The 13,285-nt window shown below is 52.0% G+C and overlaps 1 protein-coding gene and 1 long non-coding RNA gene across 2 annotated transcripts in view; one reads left to right on the forward strand and one right to left on the reverse strand.

Moving 5' to 3' along the window:
* Nucleotides 1-13,285, reverse strand: part of LOC115184036 (SH3 and multiple ankyrin repeat domains protein 3-like) — a gene marked incomplete at its 5' end in the record, with an annotated part of 66,805 nt that overhangs the window by 16,481 nt on the left and 37,039 nt on the right. Inside the window, 2 exon segments of the mRNA XM_029745031.1 lie at nt 4,854-6,835; nt 12,631-12,736. Of these exon segments, the coding sequence (XP_029600891.1) occupies nt 4,854-6,835; nt 12,631-12,736 (2,088 nt within the window).
* On the forward strand, nt 2,476-2,769 carry LOC115184035 (uncharacterized). The gene is made up of 2 exons (XR_003874167.1): nt 2,476-2,507; nt 2,605-2,769. It is a non-coding gene; the product is annotated as an uncharacterized LOC115184035 (long non-coding RNA).

Raw genomic sequence — 13,285 nt, forward strand, 5'->3', positions numbered from 1 at the left:
CGTAGGTGGGACGAAATCGTCCCACATACCCGAGAGAGGTTAATGACGTATTGAGAGATATGATCGGTCTGTTCGTGTTCATTTACCTGGATGACATTTAGATTTTTTGCAAGGAGCATTCCAGCCACGTCCAGCATGTCAAGCAGGTTCTGCAGCGATTGCTGGAGAACCGCTTGTTTGTGAAGGCCGAGAAGTGTGACTTTCACGCCCACACTACATCCTTCCTCGGGTACATCATCTCCCGGGGAGAGATAAAGATGGACCAAGAGAAGGTTAGGGCAGTTCTGGATTGGGCCCAGCCTGATACGAGATTGCGGCTCCAGAGGTTTCTGGGGTTTGCGAATTTCTATCGTCGGTTTATCCGAGACTACAGCCGTGTGGCCGCTCCATTAACTGCTCTGACTTCTAGCACCAGGACGTTCAGTTGGAATCCGGAGGCAGATCGTGCGTTTCTGGAACTGAAGAGTCGCTTCACCAATGCCCCGATTCTCTCTCAACCTGATGCTGCCCGACAGTTTGTCGTGGAAGTGGACGCGTCTGATGTGGGGGTTGGCGCCATCCTGTCCCAGCGAAGCTCCACTGACGGCAAACTCCATCCCTGCGCTTTCTACTCTCGTCGTCTGTCGTCGGCGGAGAGGAATTACGATGTGGGTAACCGGGAGCTTCTTGCAGTGAAACTGGCCTTGGAGGAGTCGCGCCACTGGTTGGAGGGAGCGGAGCAACCGTTTATTGTCTGGACTGACCACAAGAATCTAGCGTACGTGCAATCGGCTAGACGTCTCAACTCGCGTCAGGCCAGGTGGGCTTTGTATTTTGGACGTTTTAATTTTTCCATGACATTCCGACCTGGATCTAAGAACGGCAAGGCTCCAAGACGGAGGAGAGTGGGGCCAAGACCGAGACGATTCTTCCCCAGAACTTCGTCGTGGGAGCTGTCACATGGAGGATTGAGGAGGAGGTTCTGGCAGCCCTTCGGACGCAGCCCGGTCCCGGTAACAGACCAGTAAGATGGCTTCTCACCCTGGCGTGGCTCGGACGATGGCGTTACTACGCAGACAATTTTGGTGGCCTGCCATGGGAGAAGATACCCAGAGGTTTGTTGCTGCATGCCCAGTATGTGCACAAAATAAGAGTGCCAATCGGGCCAGTTCTGGACTTCTTCACCCCCTACCTATTCCCCGGCGACCATGGTCGCATCTGGCTCTGGACTTTGTTACGGGATTGCCCTCTTCTGATGGGGACACGGTCATTCTGACTATTGTGGACAGATTCAGCAAGTTCGCCCACTTTGTACCCATCTCCAAGCTTCCCTCTGCCTCCGAGACGTCCGAGATCCTGGTTAGGGAGGTTTTCAGGGTCCACGGGTTGCCCAGTGACATTGTTTCTGACCGTGGTCCTCAGTTTACCTCTACTGTCTGGAAATCCTTCTGTTTGGCCATTGGAGCTACAGTCAGTCTGACATCTGGATTTCACCCCCAATCTAATGGTCAGGTGGAGAGAGCCAACCAGAAGATGGAATCCCTGCTGCGCTGCCTTGTCTCCTCCAACCCCGCCTCTTGGGCCTCTCAGTTGCCGTGGGTCGAGTATGCCCATAATACTCTCCCTACATCTGCTACTGGGATGTCTCCCTTCCAGTGCCTGTACGGTTACCAACCTCCCTTGTTTCCTTCTCAGGAGAAGGATCTTGCGGTACCCTCGGTCCAGGCCCATATTCGTCATTGCCTCCGGACCTGGCATAGGGTCAGAAAGGCTCTCAGAGTTTCTGACCGTTATCAGCTCCAGGCGAATTGGCACCGGATTCCAGCTCCAGTTTATGCTATTGGAGATAAGGTATGGTTGGCTACACGGGATCTTCCTCTGCGGACGGAATCAAGGAAACTGTCACCTAAATTCATTGGTCCGTTTGTGGTGGAGAGGGTGATTAATCCCGTTGTGGTTCGACTTAAGTTGCCTAGAACTCTCAGAGTCCACCCCACCTTTCATGTCTTCTGCCTCAAGCCTGTGCACTTCAGTCCTTTGCTACCCCCTCCGCCTCCTCCTCCTCCGCCTCGGATGATCGGAGGTGGTCCAGTCTACACAGTGCGCCGCATTATGGATGCCAGACAGCGGGGTCGGGGTTTTCAGTATCTCGTGGACTGGTAGGGGTATGGTCCTGAGGAGAGGAGTTGGATTCCTCGGCGTCAAATCCTGGACAATACTCTCCTTACTGACTTCTACCGCCTCCATCCTGGCGCTCCAGGTTGTCCGCCCGGTGGCGTTCGTCGGAGGAGGGGTACTGTCAGGAATCCCGCTTCCTGAGTCTGTTTCTGCCTGAGATGACTGTTTTTGTTTGAGTGTTGTCTAAGGTTCCTGAACGCACCCTGTCTGGTTGCCAGGCAACGAGGTTAGGCGGGAGATCTAGTTATTACCCGCATCTCCTCAACCTTCTGCACACCTGGTCCTGATCTTCACCTCTTCTTAAACCCTGAGCTGACATCCATTCCCTGCCGGATCGTTAGCAACGAACAGTATGTTGTGCCAGCGTATCAGCCTCATGTTTCCTGAGCTAGTTTTGTTGTTTTGTGCTTGTTACTGGTTACTCCCTTCCGTTTACTCTGTCTACAGTCATTCTCCCGGAACATTCAACTCCCTTGCCTGGCCGTCGGTGGATACAGTGACTTCATTGGATCAACCCATTTACTCTCATCAACTCACCTCCGCTGCCGTTCCGTCTCCTGGATCACTCAAATTACACATCAAGACTACCAATAAATACTCACCTTCATTTTACTCACCTTGTCCTGGTCTGCTTCTGGGTTCTGTCTTAGAGAATCGTGACACCCAAGAATAGTAAAGCCCCCTTTACTGGGTCAAATAGCCGACCAATCAACCCGACCAATCAACCCTGGAAAAATTTGTGTTTGACCAGATACAATGCTATTTTACAGTAAAGAAATTGACAACAGACTTTCAGCACGCTTATAGGGAAGGACATTCAACATGCATGGCACTTACACAAATGACTGATGATTGGCTGATGATTGGCTGAAATTGATGTTAAAAAGATTGTTTGAGCTGTTTTGTTAGACTTCAGTGCGGCTTTTGACATTATCAATATTTTTATTTTATTTAACTAGGCAACTCGAACACTCCGTTTTGCCACCTCAGGTCTCTTGGCCCTCCGACCCCTACGGGAGGTCCTCTCCCGCTCAGCCCAGTCCCAGCTCTTCTCTGTCTTGGCACCACAATGTCCACTCAGCCCAGTCCCAGCTCTTCTCTGTCCTGGCACCACAATGTCCACTCAGCCCAGTCCAAGCTCTAGTCTTTCCTGGCACCACAATGTCCACTCAGCCCAGTCCAAGCTCTAGTCTTTCCTGGCACCACAATGTCCACTCAGCCCAGTCCAAGCTCTAGTCTTTCCTGGCACCACAATGTCCACTCAGCCCAGTCCAAGCTCTACTCTGTCCTGGCATCCCAATGGTGGAACCAGCTTCCCCCTGAAGCTAGGACAGCAGAGTCCCTGTCCATCTTCCCCCCTGAGGCTAGGACAGCAGAGTCCCTGCCCATCTTCAGAAAGCCCCTGAAATCTACCTCTCAAAGAGTATCTTATATAATCCCACTCCCCTCGACCCCCCCCCTATACTTGCACTTGACTCCTTCTAGCTGACTTTGCTGATAGCTAACTTATTGAGTAAACATTTTCTTTCTATGCCTGTGATATGTGGTTGTCCCTCCGTGCTATCTTCAGATTAATGTTCTTTCTATGCCTGTGATATGTGGTTGTCCCTCCGTGCTATCTTCAGATTAATGTTCTTTCTATGCCTGTGATATGTGGTTGTCCCTCCGTGCTATCTTCAGATTAATGTTCTTTCTATGCCTGTGATATGTGGTTGTCCCACCTAGCTATCTTCGGATCAATGCACTAACTGTAAGTCACTCTGGACAAGTGTGTCTGCTAAATAACTCAAATGTAAAATGTAAATGTCGGGGTCAGTTACCTGGAAGAGGTATCAGGGTGGGTCAGGGTTACCTGGAAGAGGTAGGATGGGTTAGGTCAGGGTTACCTGGAAGAGGTAGGGTGGGTCAGGGTTACCTGGAAGAGGTAGGGTGGGTTAGGTCAGGGTTACCTGGAAGAGGTAGGATGGGTTAGGTCAGGGTTACCTGGAAGAGGTAGGGTGGGTTAGGTCAGGGTTACCTGGAAGAGGTAGGGTGGGTCAGGGTTAGGTTCAGAGTTACCTGGAAGAGGTAGGGTGGGTTAGGTCAGGGTTACCTGGAAGAGGTAGGGTGGGTCAGGGTTAGGTCAGGGTTACCTGGAAGAGGTAGGGTGGGTTAGGTCAGGGTTACCTGGAAGAGGTAGGGTGGGTTAGGTCAGGGTTACCTGGAAGAGGTAGGGTGGGTTAGGTCAGGGTTACCTGGAAGAGGTAGGGTGGGTCAGGGTTAGGTTCAGGGTTACCTGGAAGAGGTAGGGTGGGTCAGGGTCAGGGTTACCTGGAAGAGGTAGGGTGGGTTAGGTCAGGGTTACCTGGAAGAGGTAGGGTGGGTTAGGTCAGGGTTACCTGGAAGAGGTAGGGTGGGTTAGGTCAGGGTTACCTGGAAGAGGTAGGGTGGGTCAGGGTTAGGTTCAGGGTAACCCGGAAGAGGTAGGGTGGGTCACGGTTACCTGGAAGAGGTAGGGTGGGTTAGGGTTAGGTCAGGGTTACCCGGATGAGGTAGGGTGGGTCAGGGTTAGGGTCAGGGTTACCTGGAAGAGGTAGGGTGGGTTAGGGTCAGGGTTACCTGGAAGAGGTAGGGTGGGTTAGGGTTAGGGTTACCTGGAAGAGGTAGGATGGGTTAGGTCAGGGTTACCTGGAAGAGGTAGGGTGGGTTAGGGTTACCTGGAAGAGGTAGGGTGGTGGGCGTCCAGGTCCACAGCCAGATGGAAGCAGATCGCTGTCTGAAGACTGTTTCAGTAGAGGATCCCTGAGAGCAGAGCGACCACGGCCCAGGGGAGAACGCAGCCTGGGCTTCAGGCTCTGGGGGTCTGAGGTGGAGGAGGGCAGGGTTTTCGGGGTGGCAGGGAAAGGCTGGGGGGCTTCTGGGGAGGGCAGGGTGGGGGGCAGGCTGGGGGCCGGGGTGCTGCTGGAGGATAAGGTGTTCTCTATGTGAGGGTCTCCCTCCTCCACCCCTGAGTCTGGAGCTGACTCCCCTCCTCCCCCGCTCTCACCTGCCTGGGGTCTCCGTGGTGACAGGCTGAGGGAGGAGGGGGGCTGGGTGGGGGAGGGAGGCGTGGCAAACACCAGGGGAGGAGACACCAGACCAATCTTACGAAGCTCCTCCCTCGTCTCCTCATCACTGGATGACAGCAGTGCAGGGGGCAGGGTCACCGTATAAGGCCCGCCCTCCAGACTCTTTCTTCTCTCTGATTGGTCCTGGGTTACTGTATAAGGCCCGCCCTCCTCCTCTGAGCTGCCAACGGTCAGACTTCTCCTCCTCTGTAATTGTCCATGCAACGCCTCAATCAGCTCTTCCCCCAGACCCCGTCCTGCCGGCTGGCTTTCATTGGTTATATTGATGGTCACCTGACTGATGGGAGGGAGGGGCATAGCCTGCCAACGCTCGGGGGAGGGCACAGCAGGAGATGTGACTCCGCCTTCTGTCTCTGGCCGCTCTACGACTGGCCGCTCCAACTGTCCGTCAAGGAATATGGGTGGGTTGATACGTTTGTGTCGGAGCTCAGGGCTGGTCAGGGGAGGAGGGGTTCGTTTGGGCCTGGGTTCAGGGCTAGGTGAGTGTGCGTGTTTGGGCCTGGGCTCGGGGCTAGGTGAGTGTGCGTGTTTGGGCCTGGGCTCGGGGCTAGGTGAGTGTGCGTGTTTGGTTCTGGGTTCAGGGCTGGGAGTGCGTGCAGTGAGGGCTCGTTCGCGGGCAGCGAGGGCCAGGGCGAGGGGGGAGGAGGGGTCCAGAGGCTTGCCTGTCAGTGGGTGGAGAAAGGTGGAGTGGGGGGAGGAGGAGGGGGAGAGGACCGGGATGGGGGGGGGCAGCTCCCCCAGGTCATCTACAGAGTGGGACTGGGTCAGTAGGATGGGAGGGGGCTCTGAACCCCCTCCCTCCACAGACAGGAAGAAGGAGGACCTACGGCCCTGAGGGGGCGTGACCCGTATCTGAGCACGCTCAGTGAGCACCTGCTGCTGGTATAGCTCTGCCCTACTAGGCCCCTCCTCCACCTGCAGCTGTTTGAGGAGCGGAGACTTGCGACGCTGAGGCTTGCTGGGGGGGGCAGGCAGCTGACCCACGTTGGCATACGGGTTCTCTACTGGTCGGCCACGCCTCCTGTTGCTGCTGCGCTCCCCTGGAGGGTTAGGGCTGGGGGCAGGACTGGTTCTGGAGAGGAGGCTGGGGCTGGGGACAGGGCTGGTTCTGGAGAGGGGGCTGGGGGCAGGGCTGGTTCTGGAGAGGGGGCTGGGGGAGGCAGCAGGGCTGGGCCGGGACAGGCCCAACCCTGCTGTAGCCCCAGCAGGTCGGCCTAGGGGGGCAGGCTCTGCAGGTAGATAGCCTGGTACAGGTGAGTCCTGCAGGATGATCATGGAGCGAGCTTTCCTCTGCCGCTCTGCATGGCTCCGAGACGTTGGCGAATCACAGACCTCGTGCAGCCTAGGTTCCGCCCCCGGCTTGAAGCTGGAGTGTGATTGATCGGCTGCTCGTTGCGGGGGAGGTGGAGGGCAGAAGGCCGGCGGCGGGCCAGAGTCCAGGAAGTAGTGGGAGGGGGGAGGAGGGGGGGCAGTCTGGGGAGGAGGAGGTATGAAGCCATCAGTCATCGAAGAGCTCCTTGGAAACCGATGCTCTCCAATCAGAGCAGAGATCCTGTCATCCTCTGGTGCACCTGCAGGGGAGAGACAGGGATATTATAACCCTAACCCTAAGCTGGGGGGGACTGGGATATTATAACCCTAACCTGGGGGGACTGGGACATTATAACCCTAACCTGGGGGGACTGGGACATTATAACCCTAACCTGGGGGGAACTGGGATATTATAACCCTAACCTGGGGGGACTGGGATATTATAACCCTAACCTGGGGGGCCTGGGATATTATAACCCTAACCTGGGGGGTACTGGGATATTATAACCCTAACCTGGGGGGACTGGGATATTATAACCCTAACCTGGGGGTCTGGGATATTATAACCCTATCCTGGGGGGGACTGGGATATTATAACCCTAACCTGGGGGGGACTGGGATATTATAACCCTATCCTGGGGGGGACTGGGATATTATAACCCTAACCTGGGGGGGACTGGGATATTATAACCCTAACCTGGGGTGTCTGGGATATTATAACCCTAACCTGGGGGGTCTGGGATATTATAACCCTAACCTGGGGGGACTGGGATATTATAACCCTAACCTGGGGGGACTGGGATATTATAACCCTAACCTGGGGGGAACTGGGATATTATAACCCTAACCTGGGGGGGACTGGGATATTATAACCCTAACCTGGGGGGAATGGGATATTATAACCCTAACCTGGGGGGGACTGGGATATTATAACCCTAACCTGGTGGGGACTGGGATATTATAACCCTAACCTGGGGGGGACTGGGGTGTTATAACCCTAACCTGGGGGGGACTGGGATATTGTAACCCTAACCTGGGGGGACTGGGATATTATAACCCTAACCTGGGGGGGACTGGGATATTATAACCCTAACCTGGGGGGGACTGGGATATTATAACCCTAACCTGGGGGGGACTCCGATATTATAACCCTAACCTGGGGGGAACTGGGATATTATAACCCTAACCTGGGGGGGACTAGGTTATTATAACCCTAACCTGGGGGGGACTGGGATAATATAACCCTAACCTGGGGGAGACTGGGATATTATAACCCTAACCCTAACCTGGGGGGACTGAGATATTATAACCCTAACCTGGGGGGACTGGGATATTATAACCCTAACCTGGGGGGGACTGGGATATTATAACCCTAACCCTAACCTGGGGGGGACTGGGATATTATAACCCTAACCTGGGGGGACTGGGAAAATATAACCCTGACCTGGGGGGACTGGGATATTATAACCCTAACCTGGGGGGGACTGGAATATTATGACCCTAACCCTAACCTGGGGGGTCTGGGATATTATAACCCTAATCTGGGGGGACTGGGATATTATAACCCTAACCTGGGGGGGACTGGGATATTATAACCCTAATCTGGGGGGACTGGGATATTATAACCCTAACCTGGGGGGGACTGGGATATTATAACCCTAACCTAGGGGGGACTGGGATATTATAACCCTAATCTGGGGGGACTGGGATATTATAACCCTAACCTGGGGGGTCTGGGATATTATAACCCTAATCTGGGGGGACTGGGATATTATAACCCTAACCTGGGGGGGAATGGGATATTATAACCCTAACCTGGGGGGTCTGGGATATTATAACCCTAACCTGGGGGGAATGGGATATTATAACCCTAACCTGGGGGGACTGGGATATTATAACCCAAACCTGGGGGGGACTGGGATATTATAACCCTAACCTGGGGGGGACTGGGATATTATAACCCTAACCTGGGGGGAATGGAATATTATAACCCAAACCTGGGGGGACTGGGATATTATAACCCTAACCTGGGGGGACTGGGATATTATTACCCTAACCTGGGGGGACTGGGATATTATAACCCTAACCTGGGGGGGACTGGGATATTATAACCCTAATCTGGGGGGACTGGGATATTAAAACCATAACCTGGGGGGACTGGGATATTATAACCCTAACCTGGGGGGGACTGGGATATTATAACCCAAACCTGGGGGGGACTGGGATATTATAACCCTAACCTGGGGGGAATGGAATATTATAACCCTAACCTGGGGGGGACTGGGATATTATAACCCAAACCTGGGGGGACTGGGAAATTATAACCCTAACCTGGGGGGGACTGGGATATTATAACCCTAACCTGGGGGGGAATGGGATATTATAACCCTAACCTGGGGGGGACTGGGATATTATAACCCTAACCTGGGGGGACTGGGATATTATAACCCTAACCTGGGGGACTGGGATATTATAACCCTAACCTGGGGGGACTGGGATATTATAACCCTAACCTTGGGGGGACTGGGATATTATTACCCTAACCTGGGGGACACTGGGATATTATAACCCTAACCCTAACCTGGGGGGACTGGGATATTATAACCCTAACCTGGGGAACTCGAATATTATAACCCTAACCCTAACCTGGGGGGGCCTGGGATATTATAACCCTAACCTGGGGAGGACTGGGATATTATAACCCAAACCTGGGGGAACTGGGATATTATAACCCTAAACTTGGGGGGACTGGGATATTATAACTCTAACCTGGGTGGGACTGGGATATTATAACCCTAACCTTGGGGGGACTGGGATATTATAACCCTAACCTGGGGGGGCCTGGGATATTATAACCCTAACCTGGGGGTGACTGGGATATTATAACCCTAACCTGGGGGGGACTGGGATATTATAACCCTATCCTGGGGGGACTGGGATATTATAACCCTAACCTGGGGGGGACTGGGATATTATAACCCTAACCTGGGGGGGACTGAAATATTATAACCCTAACCCTAACCTGGGGGGAACTGGGATATAATAACCCTAACCTTAACCTGGGGGAACTGGGATATTATAACCCTAACCTGGGGGGGACTGGGATATTATAACCCTAACCCTAACCTGGGGGGGACTGGGATATTATAACCCTAACCTGGGGGGACTGGGATATTATAACCCTAACCTGGGGAGACTGGGATATTATAACCCTAACCTGGGGGATACTGGGATATTATAACCCTAACCTGGGGGGGACTGGGATATTATAACCCTAACCCTAACCTGGGGAGGACTGGGATATTATAACCCAAACCTGGGGGGGACTGGGATATTATAACCCTAAACTTGGGGGGACTGGGATATTATAACTCTAACCTGGGGGGGACTGGGATATTATAACCCTAACCTTGGGGGGACTGGGATATTATAACCCTAACCTGGGGGGGACTGGGATATTATAACCCTAACCTGGGGGGACTGGGATATTACAACCCAACCTTGGGGGGGACTGGGATATTATAACCCTAACCTGGGGGTGACTGGGATATTATAACCCTAACCTGGGGGGGACTGGGATATTATAACCCTATCCTGGGGTGACTGGGATATTATAACCCTAACCTGGGGGGGACTGGAATATTATAACCCTAACCTGGGGGGGACTGAAATATTATAACCCTAACCCTAACCTGGGGGGAACTGGGATATAATAACCCTAACCTTAACCTGGGGGCACTGGGATATTATAACCCTAACCTGGGGGGGACTGGGATATTATAACCCTAACCCTAACCTGGGGGGGACTGGGATATTATAACCCTAACCTGGGGGGACTGGGATATTGTAACCCTAACCCTAACATGGGGGAGCTGGGATATTATAACCCTAACCCTAACCTTGGGAAAACTGGGATATAATAACCCTAACCCTAACCTGCGGGGTCTGGGATATTATAACCCTATCCTGGGGGGGACTGGGATATTATAACCCTAACCTGGGGAGACTGGGATATTATAACCCTAACCTGGGGGGAACTGGGATATTATAACCCTAACCTGGGGGCAACTGGGATATTATAACCCTAACCTGGGGGGGAATGGAATATTATAACCCTAACCTGGGAGACTGGGATATTATAACCCTAACCTGGGGGGGACTGGGATATTATAACTCTAACCTGGCGGGACTGGGATATTATAACCCTAACCTGGGAGACTGGGATATTATAACCCTAACCTGGGGGGACTGGGATATTATAACTCTAACCTGGCGGGACTGGGATATTATAACCCTAACCTGGGAGACTGGGATATTATAACCCTAACCTGGGGGACTGGGATATTATAACCCTAACCTGGGGGGGACTGGGATATTATAACCCTAACCTGGGGGGGACTGGGATATTATAACCCTAACCTGGGGGGGACTGGGATATTATAACCCTAACCTGGGGGGGACTGGGATATTATAACCCTAACCTGGGGGGGACTGGGATATTATAACCCTAACCTGGGGGGGACTGGGATATTATAACCCTAACCCTAACCTGGGGGGACTGGGATATTGTAACCCTAACCTGGGGGGACTGGGATATTATAACCCTAACCTGGGGGGGACTGGGATATTATAACCCTATCCTGGGGGATACTGGGATATTATAACCCTAACCTAGGGGGGACTGGAATATTATAACTCTAACCTGGGGGCAACTGGGAAATTATAACCCTAACCCTAACCTGGGGGGACTGGGATATTATAACCCTAACCTGGGGGGGACTGGGATATTATAACCCTAACCTGGGGGGGACTGGGATATTATAACCCTAACCTGGGGGGGACTGGGATATTATAACCCTAACCTGGGGGGGACTGGGATATTATAACCCTAACCTGGGGGTGACTGGGATATTATAACCCTAACCTGTGAGGACTGGGATATTGTAACCCTAACCTGGGGGGACTGGGATATTATAACCCTAACCTGGGGGGGACTGGGATATTATAACCCTAACCTGGGGGGACTGGGATATTATAACCCTAACCTGGGGGGGACTGGGATATTATAACCCTAACCTGGGGGGACTGGGATATTATAACCCTAACCCTAACCTGGGGGGACTGGGATATTATAACCCTAACCCTAACCTGGGGGAGCTGGGATATTATAACCCTAACCCTAACCTGGGGGGACTGGGATATTATAACCCTAACCCTAACCTGGGGGGACTGGGATATTGTAACCCTAACCCTAACCTGGGGGAGCTGGGATATTATAACCCTAACCCTAACCTGGGGGGACTGGGATATTATAACCCTAACCTGGGTAGACTGGGATATTATAACCCTAACCTGGGGGGACTGGGATATTATAACCCTAATCCTCTAAATGGGGGGACGGGTTGTCCACTTATCAGGCTGCTTATTAAACAGAATCGCTGTATTCCCATGTGGACACATTTTGACGGGAGTGGACCCTCTGGCTTCGCCTCTTCCTCTCTACCATCGGTTGTGAAAGCAGTTTGGTTGTTGTTACTGGTAATATTATCTGTGCGGGTGCTGTCTATGTGTGAGTGGCTCAGCCTCAGGCCTGTTTCATCCAGGTGGATTCATTAAGACATGCTGTGTTTCTCTTCTTTTTCTAGTTTTTACAGTTTGGTACAATGTGTTGGAAGACTTTTTCCCCCCATTGAACCCCTAGGTCCAATAGCCATGGTTCGCCCCTGGATTCTGGTAATAGCTAGAGTAATGTAATTATCTCACCGAAGGACTAGGTCCAATAGCCATGGTTCGCCCCTGGATTCTGGTAATAGCTAGAGTAATGTAATTATCTCACCGAAGGACTAGGTCCAATAGCCATGGTTCGCCCCTGGATTCTGGTAATAGCTAGAGTAATGTAATTATCTCACCGAAGGACTAGGTCCAATAGCCATGGTTCGCCCCTGGATTCTGGTAATAGCTAGAGTAATGTAATTATCTCACCGAAGGACTTGGTCCAATAGCCATGGTTCACTATTGGATTCTGGTAATAGTTAGAGTAATGTAATTATCTCACCGAAGGACTTGGTCCGGGACATTCCACGAGGCAGCTGCATGGTGGCTTTCTCCAGACCCAGGGAAACCCCTGGAGGAACAGGCAGGCCCTGCCGCTCAAACAAAGACTGCAACACACACCACACACACAGTGAGAATATGCCTGGGATCACATGCATTTTAAAGAAACAGCATCTGTCTGAACCACTAGTGAATCAGCAGTAAATTGTGACTGAGTGAATCAGTAGTAAATCGCGACTGAGTGAATCAGTAGTAAATTGTGACTGAGTGAATCAGCAGTAAATTGTGACTGAGTGAATCAGTAGTAAATCGCGACTGAGTGAATCAGCAGTAAATTGTGACTGAGTGAATCAGCAGTAAATTGTGACTGAGTGAATCAGTAGTAAATTGTGACTGAGTGAATCAGTAGTAAATTGTGACTGAGTGAATCAGCAGTAAATTGTGACTAACTGAACCAGTAGTAAATTGTGACTAAGTGAACCAGTAGTAAATTGTGACTGAGTGAATCAGCAGTAAATTGTGACTGAGTGAATCAGTAGTAAATTGTGACTGAGTGAATCAATAGTAAATTGTGACTGATTGAACCAGCAGTAAATCGTGACTGAGTGAATCAGTAGTAAATTGTGACTGAGTGAATCAATAGTGACTCATCAGAC

The sequence above is a fragment of the Salmo trutta genome, unplaced genomic scaffold (assembly GCF_901001165.1).
Source record: "Salmo trutta unplaced genomic scaffold, fSalTru1.1, whole genome shotgun sequence".
NCBI classification, from domain to species: Eukaryota; Metazoa; Chordata; class Actinopteri; order Salmoniformes; family Salmonidae; genus Salmo; species Salmo trutta.